This window comes from Scyliorhinus torazame, chromosome 13, assembly GCF_047496885.1.
Source record: "Scyliorhinus torazame isolate Kashiwa2021f chromosome 13, sScyTor2.1, whole genome shotgun sequence".
NCBI lineage: Eukaryota > Metazoa > Chordata > Chondrichthyes > Carcharhiniformes > Scyliorhinidae > Scyliorhinus > Scyliorhinus torazame.
In genome coordinates this window covers 94,953,029-94,967,777 of record NC_092719.1, presented here as the reverse complement: position 1 = coordinate 94,967,777, position 14,749 = coordinate 94,953,029, and the positions used below count along the sequence as shown (strand labels likewise).

The following is a 14,749-nucleotide window of genomic DNA, read 5'->3' as shown; positions in this document are numbered from 1 at the left end:
TATGCTAATTTCCAAAGCCATTGCAGTGGACTCCTCCTCTTGTTCAGTCACCAGCTCCTGCAACTTTAGAATCTCCTGTCCCTGGGTCGTCATTTTCTCCACCCGGTCAACCACCTTCTTAATCGAGGCTATCGCCTGGGCCATGTCATCTGCACACTCCTTACGGTGCCAGGCGAACTTCTCATCCAGGTACTCGACCCATTGCTCCATCGACCAGTGAGCTGGCGTGGACACGCTTTGTCTCGTTACCATTGAGCTCAATGGCCTCTGAGCCTTGCTTTCATTCTTTTGGTTTCTTCTTTTCCGACTCTTATTTGGACACAATTCCATAAATTGAGGGTCACCTCCTTTTCCTCTCCCTTCGATCAACTTATGTTGAGAAATTTCCTGAAAAATCCGGCTTAAAAACCATTAAAAAACCCACTAAGGGCTGCTGAATGTGCGACCGTTTACTCCATGGCTGCTACCGGAAGTCCAAACCTGTTGGACTTTAACCTGGTGTTGTAAGACTTCTTACTATGCCCACCCCAGTCCAATGTCGGCATCTCCACATTTTGGTATAGTGTTTCCTTTTAATATTAAGATTCAAATCCTTCGGATCCATGCAGACTCTTAAGTCCCAATTATGCTTCTTTACACAGATCATGGAATTAATCCAATCTGTTGGGACCTCAATACACTTAATGACACCCAAGACAGTCATTCTCTCTTGCTCTGTCTTTAGTTTATCGCCTAATGGCGCTGGCACATATCTTGCGCATGAATCACAGGCTTTGCATCTTCCTTTAATTGAATCTTGTACGTGCATGGTAATGTACCAAAACCATGGAAAATTTCAGGAAAATCATTCAATATGGAGTCTCCTGAGGGCCTGTTGCAGCATTGTCTGCACAATAGACTCGTCGGACGAGCTGTAGCTCCTCATCCCTCAACTCCAATTAGAGACTTATGGGGCAGCACGGTAGCATAGTGGTTAGCACAGTTGCTTCACAGCTCCAGGATCCCAGGTTCAATTCCCAGCTTGGGTCACTGTTTGTGCAGAGTCTGCACGTTCTCCTTGTGTCTGCATGGGTTTCCTCCGGGTGCTCCGTTTTACCCCCACAGTCCAAAGATGTGCAGGTTAGGTGGATTAGCCATGATAAATTGCCCTTAGTGTCCAAAAAGGTGCGGTGGGGTTACTGGATAAGCGTGGGCTTAAATTAGGTGCACTTTCTAAGAGCTGGTGCAGACTCGATGGGCCAAATGGCCTCCTTCTATAAATTCTATGTCCGCCGCCACACAGAAAATTTTAACATGTGAATTTTGTTTTTGACATCGACATCAAGCTCACATGTTCCTCATGACAAGATGTTGTTACCATTGTAACCTCTTAACAATACCGTAACTACTTTGCGTTGAATTTGCAGCTTTTTTTTTTACATCAGAGAGGTGAATGAGGTTGGTGCTCGCATCAGCGTCGAGCTTGACTGTTATTACTGTGCCATTTATCTTTAATGGCACTGTCCCATTTATTTTTACGATTATCTGCCTTCAATTCACTATTGCTGCAGATTGGTACAAACACATTGCTATATGGTATGACTTGAGTCTCCTCGTCTTCACTAGAGATCATAAGCTGGATTATCCGATTTTGGAGCTGTGTCATGGCGTTTTATGTGGGGAAAAATCAGCCCGGCCCCAGCACCGATCCTCCAACAGATGAGGGGCTAGCAAGCACACTACGTAAAATGCACAGCTTCCCGATATAAACGCCTGGAGAATTGCTGGGTCTGTGACCGTGCATGCGCACAGCGACGACCTGCAGCGGTCGCTCCGTACTACATGGCATCGGCCGTCGGCGGACCCGACCTGCCAGATGGTCCCCCCTGGACACCCCCTCGCAGTCCCCCTTGCCCTCGCCGAAGCCCCCCCGGCCAGCAGCATGGCTCCCACCCGACTGTTGGTGGTGCTGGATACAGTCTCCAGTTAGTAGCAAAGATGCGTTTTCTTCTTTACCCTTCAAAGTTATCTTTAGTGGTTTGGATTTTTTCATACAGAATCTTCGAGTTTTTAATAAATAAAATAATAAACTACTAACTACTACTAATGGTAGGACCTTAGGGAGTATCGTGGAACAAAGGGACCTAAAAATTCAGGTGGAGTCACAGGGAGATAGGGCAGTGAAGAAGGCTTTTAGCATGCTGGCCTTCATCAGTCAGGACATTGAGGATAGAATTTGGGAGGTTATGTTGCAGTTGTACAGGACGTTGTTTAGGCCGCACCTGGAGTATTGTGTTCAGGTTTGGACAAGCGAGGACATTTTTCTTTGGATATTCAACAGGTGAGGACTTTTTTCTTTGGAGCGTGATTTTATAGAGGTGTATAAGATCATGAGAGGCATGGATAGGGTGAATGCCCCTTTTTTCCAGGGTTGGGAAATCAAGAACTTGAGGGCATAGGTTTAAGTTAAGTGGGGAAAGAATTAATGGGAACCTGAAGAGCAACATTTTTACACTGTGGGTGGTAGGTATGTGGAATGAGCTACAGAAGCAAGTGGTTGAAGCAGGGACATTGATAACATTTAAAAGGCATTTGGACGGATATATGGATAGGAAAGGTTTAGAGGGATCTGTGCTAAATGCAGGAAAATGGGTTAGCTTAGATGGGCATTTTGGTTGGCATGGACCAGTTTGGGCTGAAGGATCTGTCCCTGTGCCATAGATTCTATGAACTAACATTAATTATTATAGAATTCCTGCAAAATACGTCAATCCTCCAGCACGACCTACACCTGACTCCCCAGCCACATGGTCGCGTGTTGGGTTTACATTCCCACCTAGTGGTTGGAGATCATGCATGACATTATGTACAAACTTGGTTTTTGCAGATCATCACAGAGAGAGCTTTACTTTGTATCTAATCCTGTGCTGCGCCTGTCCTGGGGATGTTTGTTGGGGACAGTGTAGAGGGAGCTTCACTCTGCACTATGTACCTGTCCTGGGAGTGCTTGGTGTGATGTCTTCCCGTTGTGAATATGAAATGCATCCAAGAAAGGAGACAGACAGATGGTACAAACTGAGATCACTCTTTATTTTCAGAGATATTTTTACTGGAACTAATCAGGTGAATGGTTCTGGACCCATATGCTACTTGGTTGTCAGAGATTCTTTGGCCTCAATCCTTCTCAGAGTAGATTGATTGTTGAGGGATGATGGAGCCCAGTCTCTGAGGATTTCATGTGATGGATAGCGTGAAAGAGGAGGAAGGACAGACTCTCAGTGACGGCCATGCAGATGATTAGAGACTCTGCAAACACCACTGGTGAGCGTTCTGGAACATGCGTAACCACGGTGACACGGTGAGAGATTGCTGCCAGTCCTGAGGCATCCAGGGCCATTGCCAGAGCAAGGTGCAGCGCTCTGGATGAGGCATCATAGCAAGGTGCCGGCCATCAGCAGAGCAGAGAGCAGCAATGCCAAGCGGTGATCCGTTGGGATTCTGGGGATATCGTTCTGTCGGGATGCCAGAATCATCGCAATAACGGAGTGGGGCCAGGTTTCCGTCAGTCACCTGCCTCAGCACAGTCTCTGACTCAAACTGCATGTAACCTGCAAAATAAATGGGAGAGAGAATGAGTACTCCACTCTGCGGGGAACAGCACCGGCCCTCTTGGGTCCCAGTTGTCCAGTGTCATCCCCAGACCGTGGGGAAACATATATGATAGCAGGGTTAGAGAGATGCACTGTCCCAGAAACTTATACTCAACATATTGACAGATTTACAAATTTAAGGACATGCGATTCTGACACACTCATGATTCATCTGTTTCCAACACCTACCCTGTGTAGCCATGTAAAATGGCTGCGTTCCGATTAATCTGGCCAAAACCCAGTTTAAAACGGCTAACCCGAAAGACTGCTGGGAAAAGCAGCCAAGAAGACACAAGCAGGCAGCTGCAGACAGTTTTGCATATTCGGCTCTGGGAAGGTAGCCCAGATCGATACTATCAACAGCCCATCAACCCAGGTATTCGCAGTTGCATTCAGGACTGTTTGCAGCCCATCTATTCAGACATCCACAGTTAAATCGGCTATTCCCGGGAACAATTGCAACATATTAGCAATTGAATACCGGGCCAGACCTGTCGTCGCCTGCAGTGGCCGAAACAAAGACAGGTGAGCGACCACCCCCCGATCGAGGAATCGCCTCACCATTGGACACATCGACCCCAGAGACTGGGGACAGATCCAATCACTTGGGACTCAGGGTCAAGGGCCGCCCCGGGAGGCGGGAAGCCCCTGGGCCCTATAAAAGTGAGGGTCCAAGTTCAGATCTCTCTCTCTCATCTTCGCCTGCTCGAGACCTTCGCAAGACCAGCCACCGGCCATAGTAAGTTTGAATCCAGCGATCACTATCCGGTAGAGACACCTAGCCACCGACCTGTAGCAGCCTTTTGAATCCCGCGGGCCAGATTTGATTGGACAAGCCATTTGTTTCCCTGACCTGGTGGGCTCTTCCTAAGTTAAGTATTGGCCAGTAGTGATAGGTTTGTTATATAGATAGTAGTATTAGTGTATTAATATTGCTTGTTGTATATAATAAATGACCGTTGTTTTAATCCTTACTAAGCGGTGTGCTGTATTATTAATCATAACCTGAACTTGAACCACGTGGCGGTATCATAAAGATACCTGGCGACTCATGAGCAAAGGTGACGTAAACAGAGCAAATAGACTAAGGTTAAAAAGAGCAACACCTGGGGCGAGTGTGGTGTTTCTTACCTTCTCCATGGGCCACCCAGATTCCAAGTGCCGAGCCCTCCATCCCCTGCAGCAGAACTGAGCTGCTCTCCAAAACGGTAACTGTGACAAAGCGAGACTCAAAACGTCCAGATTTGTTGTGGGTCAGCACGACACCCGGGCGCATTTCAGCATCTGGAAAAGTTATTGGTCGAAGTCACTCATCCAATAAAGCCCTGGGGTCAGGAGCTGAAGACCCCTGACCTCCAGCTGACCCCTGTATCCTGACATAACCGGAGTATGGGATCAGCGAAATTAGCGACGCAGGTACACATGGACATTACAACAAACCAAGCATTAGGGGTTAAATCAATGGGGATAGGATTGAAACCTATGAAATCATGCTACAGTTGTAACCAGCTCTCTGGTTTCCATATAATAATAATAATCTTTATTAGTGTCACAAGTAGGCCCACATTAACACTGCAATGAAGGTACTGTGGAAATCCCCTGGTTGTCACACTCAGGCACCTTTTCGGGTACACTGAAGGAGAATTCAGAATGTCCAATTCACCGAACAAGCACGTCTTTCGGGACTTGTGGGAAGAAACCGGAGCACCCGGAGGAACCCATGCAGACACAGGGAGAACTTGCAGACACTGCAGAGACAGTGACCCAAGCCGGGAATAGTACCCGAGTTCCTGGCACTGTGAAGAAACAGTGCTAACTACTGTGCTGACAAATAAAGGTATAGAGGCACTGGAGAGGATGCAAAAAATATTGGGTGGGATTTTCCGCTCCGGATCAGGGTCACGGTGAGCATGATTGCAAAATCTCATGAGAAGGCTTGAGGTGCGATATTCGATAACCATATCCCCAACTCCTCCAACAATGATGGGCTGCATTTCCCATCGCTGAATGTCACAAACAGCATTATCATATATTTGCATCTCCAGATGCCTACTCACTGGAATTGTGCCCCTCACATTGACGTTAAATCCTCTGTTGTGTTTTACAAGGTGACATATGCTCATCAGCACATCCCCCCTTTTTTACATGTTACATATTTTCGGCACACTTTGAGACAATTGAACAAAAAACAGGTAGATAGGTTAAGGTATATACAAGTCATGGGAACAGTGATTAAACAATAAGTCCAAATCATTCGTGTGAGTCCAAAAACCATCAATCATCATGGTCAAATGTCTCTCTTGGTTATGAACACCATCAACGTCCCTGTGCCACAGGGACCAAAAAGTGGTCAAATCACTTTGCTGTCTGATTTGGAGTCCCTTTCTTTTTTCGATGTTTGTGATGGTGCTATCGGATGGCATCTTGTAGCTGATGAGGTGTTGACGTTGAAGAGGTACCATCAACAGTATCATTCGAGGTCATGAATGTGCCATATGTTGAAGTTGGATAAGACTGTACATACTGGTTCTGGCCACATGCTGTGCTGGAAAGGTGATCCTGCTGGGAACCGTTGAAGCTTGTCGAATTGGAAACAGAATTGCTGTTCGCATAAATACCTGGTGATGATGTGAAACTAGAACCTTGCATCTGATAGGAATATGCCTTCTGGCCAGGCTGGGGTGCAGCAAATCCTGGGCTGTAACTAAGGCATCCAGTCTGTAGTGCAGATTGCGTTTGCGGTAGTCCTCCTTCGGTCTTGATTCCATTAATGGGCAATCCGTACTGCTGGCCCGTTTGATAATATGCTGCATAGACTGCTGGCTGCTGCATGCCTGAATACTGGGTTTGTCCAGCAGGAGCTGTCATTGGCTGCACTGCTGATGTGGAAAAAATGTGTGGATATAGCTGTGGTGAATATTGGTGTATTCCTCTTGGACTGTAGCCGCTGCTTGTTATTACTGACCCAGTGTAATTGTTAAGTGATCCATCACCTGTCGTTGTGGCATCTGCTGTCACCCTGAGCGTGCCATCACTGAGGTTGCGGCACTCCCCGTCTGGAGTAAAGTCTTGCTTACGTGAATCAGAGTCATCGTTTGGTTGCTCCCCATCTGTAGTCTGGTCTGTTTTAACTGAGTCAGTGGTGATTTGTTGATGCTCCCCGTCCGGAGTCTTAGCAGGTTCACTGGAGTCAGCTGAGATTTCTTGAAGCTGCACGTCTGGGGTCGGAACATGCAGGAATGCATTGACTTGTGGAGAGGTTCAAACGAATGAGGGTGGAAGTATCATGGTGTAACCGGAGTCACCAGTGGTCTCACAGTGATCGTCGAGTGCCTCTGTACACACTAGCTGAGGTCGGTCACTTTGCACATCTTGCATGGGAAGTGGGATGCTGTCGTCACTCGTCTCACATACCGTGGGTAGAACCTCAGTAGCTGCTGGTTGTTCACTTGGGTCGGGTAAATTGTCAGAGTCTTCACCTGGTGGTGCAAACAATGTGGGCGGACTGTCATTGTCTTGCTGTTGTCCTTCATTTGGGCTTGGACTGTCATTGTCGCTTTGTTCTTCACTTAGCATGATAGCATGGTCGTCCTGCTGTGCACTGGAGCGTGGTAGACTGTCACAGTCTTCTTGCTGTTTACTTGAGCATGGCAGACTTGCATCGTCTGCCGCTAGTTGGTCAGAGGAGGTTGCTAGACCCTCATGGTCTTGTTCCTGCAAGGACTGCGCTCTGGAGTCTTGCGTTTCTTCTATCGTGGAGTCTGTCCACGAGCTCGCTGTGGAGGCTTGTGACACTGGAGTCACTTCTTGTTCGTGCAAGGACTGCGCTCTGGAGTCTTGTGTTTCTGCAATTGTGGAGTCTGTCCACGAGCTCACTGTGGAGGCTTGTGACACTGGAGTCACTTCTTGTTCATGCAAGGACTGCGGTGTGGAGTCTTGCATGTCTTCTTTTGTAGAGTCAGGAACCCTGATCGGTGCATGGACCACGCTCTGCATGGCAGCAGGCCGCTCTCTTTGGGCTTGTACCGCTCTCTGTCTCTTGGTTTCAGGCCGCAGCATAATCCTGCACTCACGAGTCGGGGTGTCATATCTGCTGGACTGAAGATCCTCAAATCCGAAGAACTCGTCGTCGGGGTCGTCAATGTGCAACACGTCTAGTTGCAGATCGATTTGGTTGTGGGGTAGCCTCCCAAGATGAAAGGTTCGTCTGAGTCGTTGTCTTCTAGGACCATATTATCACTGTTTGCGTGAGAGCTGGCATTGGGCTCACGAGGTCCAGAGAAAATGTAAAGGTCGGTTTCGAAGTATTCAAGGTCGGAATCATCGGTTTGGGCGTAAGTAACTGCTTGTTGCAGGGTTCTTCGGAGGTTAATTTCATTTCCTGGTTCAATTTGAGGCATTGTGCTGTCATTTCAGGTGAAGGAAGGTTGTTTTACGGCTTTAAAAGATTTTTTCCTTGATTTGGGACGTTTCCCCTTTAAATGGGCGTGGTCCGGGACCTCTGACATCATGACGCATGTGACGTCATACGTAGGAAGTGTTCGCATGCGCAAATCGCCATTCCTGTACCGGGGGCTGTTTTTGAGAGTGTGCATGCGCGGCGTCTCGCAACTGCGCAAGTGCAGTCCCTTTAGAAAGATGGCCGCCGATCAAAATTGTTCTCTGCTCCGGGACCTCGGCCTCGTGGTGAGTACTGGCGCTTCTCTTACCTTTTCTTGCTGGTTGGAGTGTATTTTCCTCACAGTATTTGCCGAATTTGTCCAGGACTGCCTGGAAGTCGCTCCTGTTTTGCCCCTTGGAGAACTTGAATTTTTAAAAGATTTCTTCTGCTCTGGCACCGGCGATGGTGAGGAGAAGCTCTGTCTTTTCAGCATCGGCCATTTCTTCTAGATCGGCTGCTACCAGGAAGATTTCAAACATTTGCCGGAATACTCGCCAGTTTTCGCAGAGATCGCCTTGGCACTGGAGCTGCTGCGGAACCCAGCTCTCGAACATCTTGCCTGGGTATCGTTGCTGGTTGTCATTGTATGCTGAGGTATGGCTATATGGATTGAAGCAGTTCAGTCCTGGTACCATGATTTGTTATGTTGTAGGTGTAACATAAGCGGCTTCCTTGTGGTGCACTTGACAAAGGAAGGTTCAGACGTGGAGATAACTTCAACACGTTTATTAAACTATTTACACTTCTATTACTCGGGTTCGACACTACTGCTAATCCTACTATAGCTACCCAGACTGACTAACCAGTTGCTGCAATCCATGTGGTGGGTGTAATATTGAATCAGCCCTGTGTCTCTACTCACTGTCTGTCTCCACTGGACAGAGGTAGATCATGTGTGTGGTGCCCTTTATATATGGATTGGTGTAATGCCCCCCTGTGGTCGTGTCACCTCTGTATGTATCGTGAATGTCCATTGGTCGTGTCCTATCTAACTGATCTATTGGTTGAATGTGTGTGTGAGATGGTTCTGGTGCTCCCTCTAGTGTCTAGCTAGCCTACATGCATTTACATTGATGCACATCACCACAACATACACTTTGATGGAAGCTCGGAGGCTGGAGCTCGGTGCTCACAGGGAACAGCATAAGGATTGAAATGTCACCGCAGATTAATGGGGGTCTCTCAGGAAAGACGACAAACCAGGGTTAAGGTGTGACTGGCTTGCTGTGCTGCAGAGTAAGGCAGCACTGAATAAAGAGAAGGTTGCACAGAAACAAGATGGGTGGGGGTGGGGGACTCAACTACAAGTTTGTAGTGGGCCACACAACTACAAAATAAGTTTAAAAATGTGGTCAAAGAACAAAAACAATACAGCACAGGAAGAGGCCCTTCGGCCCTCCAAGCCTGTACTGATCATGATGCCAACATTGGCCAAAACATTCCACACTTCCTTGTGCCGTATCCCTCTATACCCATCCTATTCTTGTGTTTGTCAAAATGCCTTTTGAATGCCGTTAATGTATCTGCTTCCATAACCTCCCCTGGCAACGTGCTCCATGCACTCACCACCCTCTGCGTCAAAAAACCTGCCTCGCACATCTCCTCTAAACTTTGCCCCACGGACCTTAAACCTATGCCCCCCGGTGACTGACCCCTCCACCTTGGGAAAGAGTGCCTGCCCATCCACTCTATTCATGCCCCTCATATTCTTGTAGACCTCTATCATGTCACCCCTCAACCTCCGTCTTTCGAATGAAAACAGACCGAGTCTATTCAGCCTCTCTTATAACTAACTAATATGAGGCAACATCCTGGTAAACTCCCTCTGCACCCTCTCCAAAGCCTCCACATCCTTCTGGTAGTGTGGCGACCAGAATTGTGCACAATATTCCAAGTGCAGCCTTACCAAAGTTCTATACAACTGTAGCATGACTTGCCAGTTTTTATACTCAATGACCCATTCCATATGCTTTCTTGACGACCTTGTCCACTTGTGTTGCCACCTTCAGAGATCTGTGGACCTACATGCCTAGATCTCTCTGACTTTCTTTATTTCTAACAGTTTTGCCATTTGCGGTATATTTCCCCTCTATGTTAGACCTACCAAAATGTATTACCGCACATTTGTCCGGATTAAACTCCATTTGCCATTTCTCTGCCCAAGTCTCCAAGGACACCGACATAGCTGAGACAGTTTAACATTGGCTCTATTGACACACAGCGAGGCAGTGAGCAATCACACCCTCATAAGAAGCACTGATTCCTCAAGTTGATAATGATTCTTTAACTTAACAGTTGACAAAACTTTGCTGTTTGGGCTGTATGGTGGAACCAACAGGACTTATACAGGCTCTGTTTGCAGAGGCCAGGTTCAGGAGGTATAAAAGGAGGCCATCTTACAGTCTGCACTGGAGTGCTGCTTTGAGCTGCAGTCGAGTACCTAACATCGGGTTTGGTGACTGAGGGAGCTTGTCGAAGAGGGAAGGAGGTGATCCTTTCATTTTTTACTGTTCTTCAGAATGAAGAGTGACAGCTTTGGTAAGGAGGACCTGCGGAGTAATTCTACTGTCCTTAATATACCCTAAACGACAGGGAGTAAAAGTAAAGGAAGTACTTTAAGGAAAAGTCATGGCAGGGCAACTTGTTCATGTGGAATGCTCCTCCTGTGTGATGTGGGAATTCTGGGACACCTTCAGTGTCCAGGATGACCACGTGTGCAGGAATTGTCTCCAGCTGCAGCTACTCAAGATCTGCTTTTCAGAACTGGAGCTGCAACCGGATTCACTTTGGAGCATCTGCAAAGGTCAGATCTTCATGGATAGCATGTTGACTGAGGTAGTCACACTGAAGGTAAACAGTGTGCAGGCACAAAGGGAATGGGTGACCACCAGACAGAATAAAAGTACCGAGCAGGTCATGTGGAGGTTTTCTGTGGATTCTTAGGGGAATGCAGCAAGAGCCTACTCTGTAGCTCAGCTGCAAGGGGCGAAAATAAAAAGAGTGAGAGAGCAATAGTAACAGGAGATTTTATCGTAATGGGAACAGACAGATGTTTCTGGGGCTGCAGACATGAAACCAGGATGGTTTTATTGCCTCCTTGGTGCCAGCCAGGGTCAAGAATGTCACTGCAGGACATTCTGAAGGGGAAAGGTAAACAACGGGAAGGTGAACAGCCAGAGGTTGTGGTCCATATCGGTTCAAACCATATAGGGAAGAGAGAGGAGGTCCTACAAGCAGAAATAGAGAGTTAGGAAATAAATTAAAAAGCAGGACACTAAAAGTAGTAATCTGAGGATTACGTGCTAGCGAGAGAGAGCAGGAACAGAAGAGATGTTTGGCTGAAGAGATGGTATAGGAGGGAGGGATTTAGATTCCTGAGGTATTGGAACTGATTCTGGGGACGATGGGAATGTCCTGCAGTGACAAATTGTAACCCAGAAGGACTGGGACCAATATCCTGGCAGGGCAGATGTTGGTGTAATGGGTTAATAATCCAAAGACCCAGGGTAATGCTCTGGAGACCCAAGTTCATGTGAGGTTCTGGGGGAAGAGAGACCATAACATGGTAGAATTTATCATTTGGATGGAAAGTGAAGTCGTCCGATCTGAAACCAGGGTTCTGAAACTCAACAAAATAAATTTGAAAAGTGTGAGGGGTGAATTGGCTAGGGTGGCTTGGGGAACCTTTTAAGGAACAAATGCATGCATTGCAACAATTATAAATTGCTTTCAGGCACAAAATCACAACAGGAAAAACTGGCCCAACCATAGTGAACAAAAGAAAGGTCCAAAGAGGAGTCATTTAAGCTACTGGATAAAGTAGTCTGACGTTCGAGAGCAGTTCAGAATACAGCAAAATAGGACAAAGATATTATTTGGGAGAAAAATAGAGTATGAGAGAAATCTTGCAAGGAACATAAAAGCACAATGTAAAAGATTCCATAACTATTTAAAGGAACAGTCTGCAACAGGGGAATTGATAGGACTACAATGAGGAAAGGCAGAAGACCATAAGAGCAGAATTAGGCCATTTGGCCCATGAGATCTGCCCTGCCACTTAATGATATCATGACTGATCTGATCCTCCATTCATTCCACTTTCCTGCCTTATCCCCATAACCTTTCACTCCCTTACTGATTAAAACGGTCTATCTCTGAACATACAAAATGATCCAGCCTCTACAGCTCTCTGTGATAAAGGATTCCACAGATTCACAATCTTGAGAGGGGAAATTCCTCCTCATCTGTCTGAAATGGGCGACCTCTTACTCTGAGATTATGTCTTCCGGTCCTAGCCTCGCCCATAAGAGGAAACATCCTCTCAGCATCTACCTTACCAAGCCCCCTGAGACTCCTATATGTCTCAATAAGGCCGACTCTCAATCTTCTAAACTCCAATGAATCCAGGCCCAACCTCCTCATAAGAAAATGCATACATTCCTGGGATCAACTTCAAAATAATAATAATCTTTATTGTCAGGTGTAGGCTTACATTAAACCCTGCAATGAAGCTACTGTGAAAAGCCCCTAGTCGCCTCATTCCGGCGCCTGTTCGGGTACACGGAGGGAGAATTCAGAACGTCCAAATGATCTAACAGCACGTCTTTTGGGCCTTGTGGGAGGAAACCGGAGCACCCGGAGGAAACCCATGAAGACACGGAGAACATGCAGACTCCACGTAGACAGTGACTCGAGCCGGGAATCGAACCTGGAACGCTGGAGCTGTGAAGCAACAGTGCTAACCAGAGCTACCGTGCTGCCCTAACTTAGTGAATCTTCTCTGGACTGCCCCTCGATATGGGTTCCAAAACAGTTCACTGTATTCCAGGTGTCATCTAACTAGTGTCTTGTATAGTTTTAGTAAGATGTCCCCATTTTTATACTCCATTCCTTTTGAAATAAAGACCAACATTCCATTTGCATTCCCAATTATCTGGACCTGCATGCCTGTTTTTTTGTGATTTATGTACGAAGACCCCCACATTCCTCTGTACTGCAGTTTTTCTCCATTTAAATAACATTCAGCTCTTTTATTCTTCCTACCAAAATGCACAACCTCGCATTTTCCGACATCATATTCCATCTGCCAATTTTTTACCCACTCACTTAAGCTGTCTATATCTCTCTGTACTCTTTGTGTCATCCTCACCACTTTCCTTCCCACCTATTTTTGGGTCATCCACAAACTTGGCAAGAGGACATTCACTTCCCTTGTCCAAGTCATTCATATATATTGTAAATAATTGTGGCCCCAGCACTGATCCCTGTGGCACTCAACTAGTTATAGGCTGCCATCCTGAAAATGCCCCTCTTATCCCAACTCTGTCTTCTATCAATTAACCAATCCTCTATCAATGCTAATATACTACCCCAACATCATGAGCTCTAATCTAATTAAGCAGCTTTGTGCAGTCCCTTATCAAATGCTTTTGGAAATCCAAGTATATTGCAGCTACTGGTGCCCCTTTATCTATCCTGCTTATTACCACCTGAAATAATTAGAATAGATTAGAATCAGAAAAGTTACAGCACAGGAGGCCACTTGGCCCATCTTGTCCATGTCAGCCCAAGGACACACAGATGTAATTTCTAATCTCACCTTCTTGCACTCGGTCCAAAGATCTGTATTTTACAGCACTTTAAGGTGCAGATCCAGGTACTTTAAAAAAAAAAATTTAGAGTACCCGGTTCATTTTTTTCAATTAAAGGTCAATTTAGCGTGGCAAATCCACCTACCCTGCACATCTTTGGGTTGTGGGGGTGAAACCCACGCAAACACGGGGAGAACGTGCAAACTCCACACGGACAGTGACCCAGGGTGGGATCGAACCTGGGACCTCGGTGCCGTGAGGCAGTAGTGCTAACCACTGTGCCACCATGCCGCCTAGGTACTTTTTAAAAAAGAGATTAGGGTCTCTACCTCCACCACCAACTAGGGCAGTGAATTCCAGGCACCCACTACCCTCTGCGATAAAATGTTCCTTCATTCTAGAATTCGCCACACAGGGAAACAATTTTATCCTGTCCACTCTATCTCTTCCCCTCATAATTTTGTACACCCCAATTAAATCATCACTTTCATGAAGCAATACAAACTCTGCTTGAATTACATTGTGTATTTCAAAATGCTTTCCTATTACATCCTTTATAATGGACTCTAACATTTTCCCAATGACAGAAAGGTGCTAGTGGCGTATAAATGCTAACATGGATAAATTGGGTTGAATGGATCATATATTTTATGCCATTTAATGCTATACATGTGACACGAGTGAAGCTTGAGATGGTCTCACCATTCAACATTCCCAATCCAACATCAGAAGCCACCCAGCCAAGAAGCGCCATAAGCTGGCACCCGTTGCACACACCCAGGCTGAAGGTATCTTGCCGGGAACGGAACCTGGAAAACTCGGCACGGGCAGCAGGATTGAATTGTACTGTCGCTGCCCAACCTGCAGATGATGGAACAGGAGGGAGTTAAATGGATGGGGCAAGCAGAGAGCAGCATTGACAATCAGTTTGTTAAATGTGAAGAAGATAAAATATCCCAGACTATTTGTATATTCTTCAAAAAATTATTCCCCGCTAATTAAACATTCCAGTTCATAATAACACACTGATTAAATATCTCAGTTCCTGTATCTCCACCATGTAAATATCCCTTTTTCTATATTTCCCA

General features: G+C 46.4%; 1 protein-coding gene across 3 annotated transcripts in view; it reads right to left on the bottom strand.

Annotated features, from left to right (window-relative positions):
• Positions 1-3,048: 3,048 nt before the first annotated feature.
• The window catches only part of pfas (phosphoribosylformylglycinamidine synthase), a 465,594-nt gene continuing 453,893 nt past the window's right edge, over positions 3,049-14,749 (bottom strand). For all 3 annotated transcript variants that reach the window (XM_072471967.1, XM_072471969.1, XM_072471968.1), the window contains 3 exons: positions 14,364-14,522; positions 4,761-4,913; positions 3,049-3,587 (listed from right to left, as the gene is read on the bottom strand). In XM_072471967.1, coding sequence (XP_072328068.1) covers positions 3,277-3,587; positions 4,761-4,913; positions 14,364-14,522 — 623 coding nt within the window. In that variant the 3' untranslated portion in view covers positions 3,049-3,276. The remainder of the gene's footprint in view (positions 3,588-4,760; positions 4,914-14,363; positions 14,523-14,749) is intronic.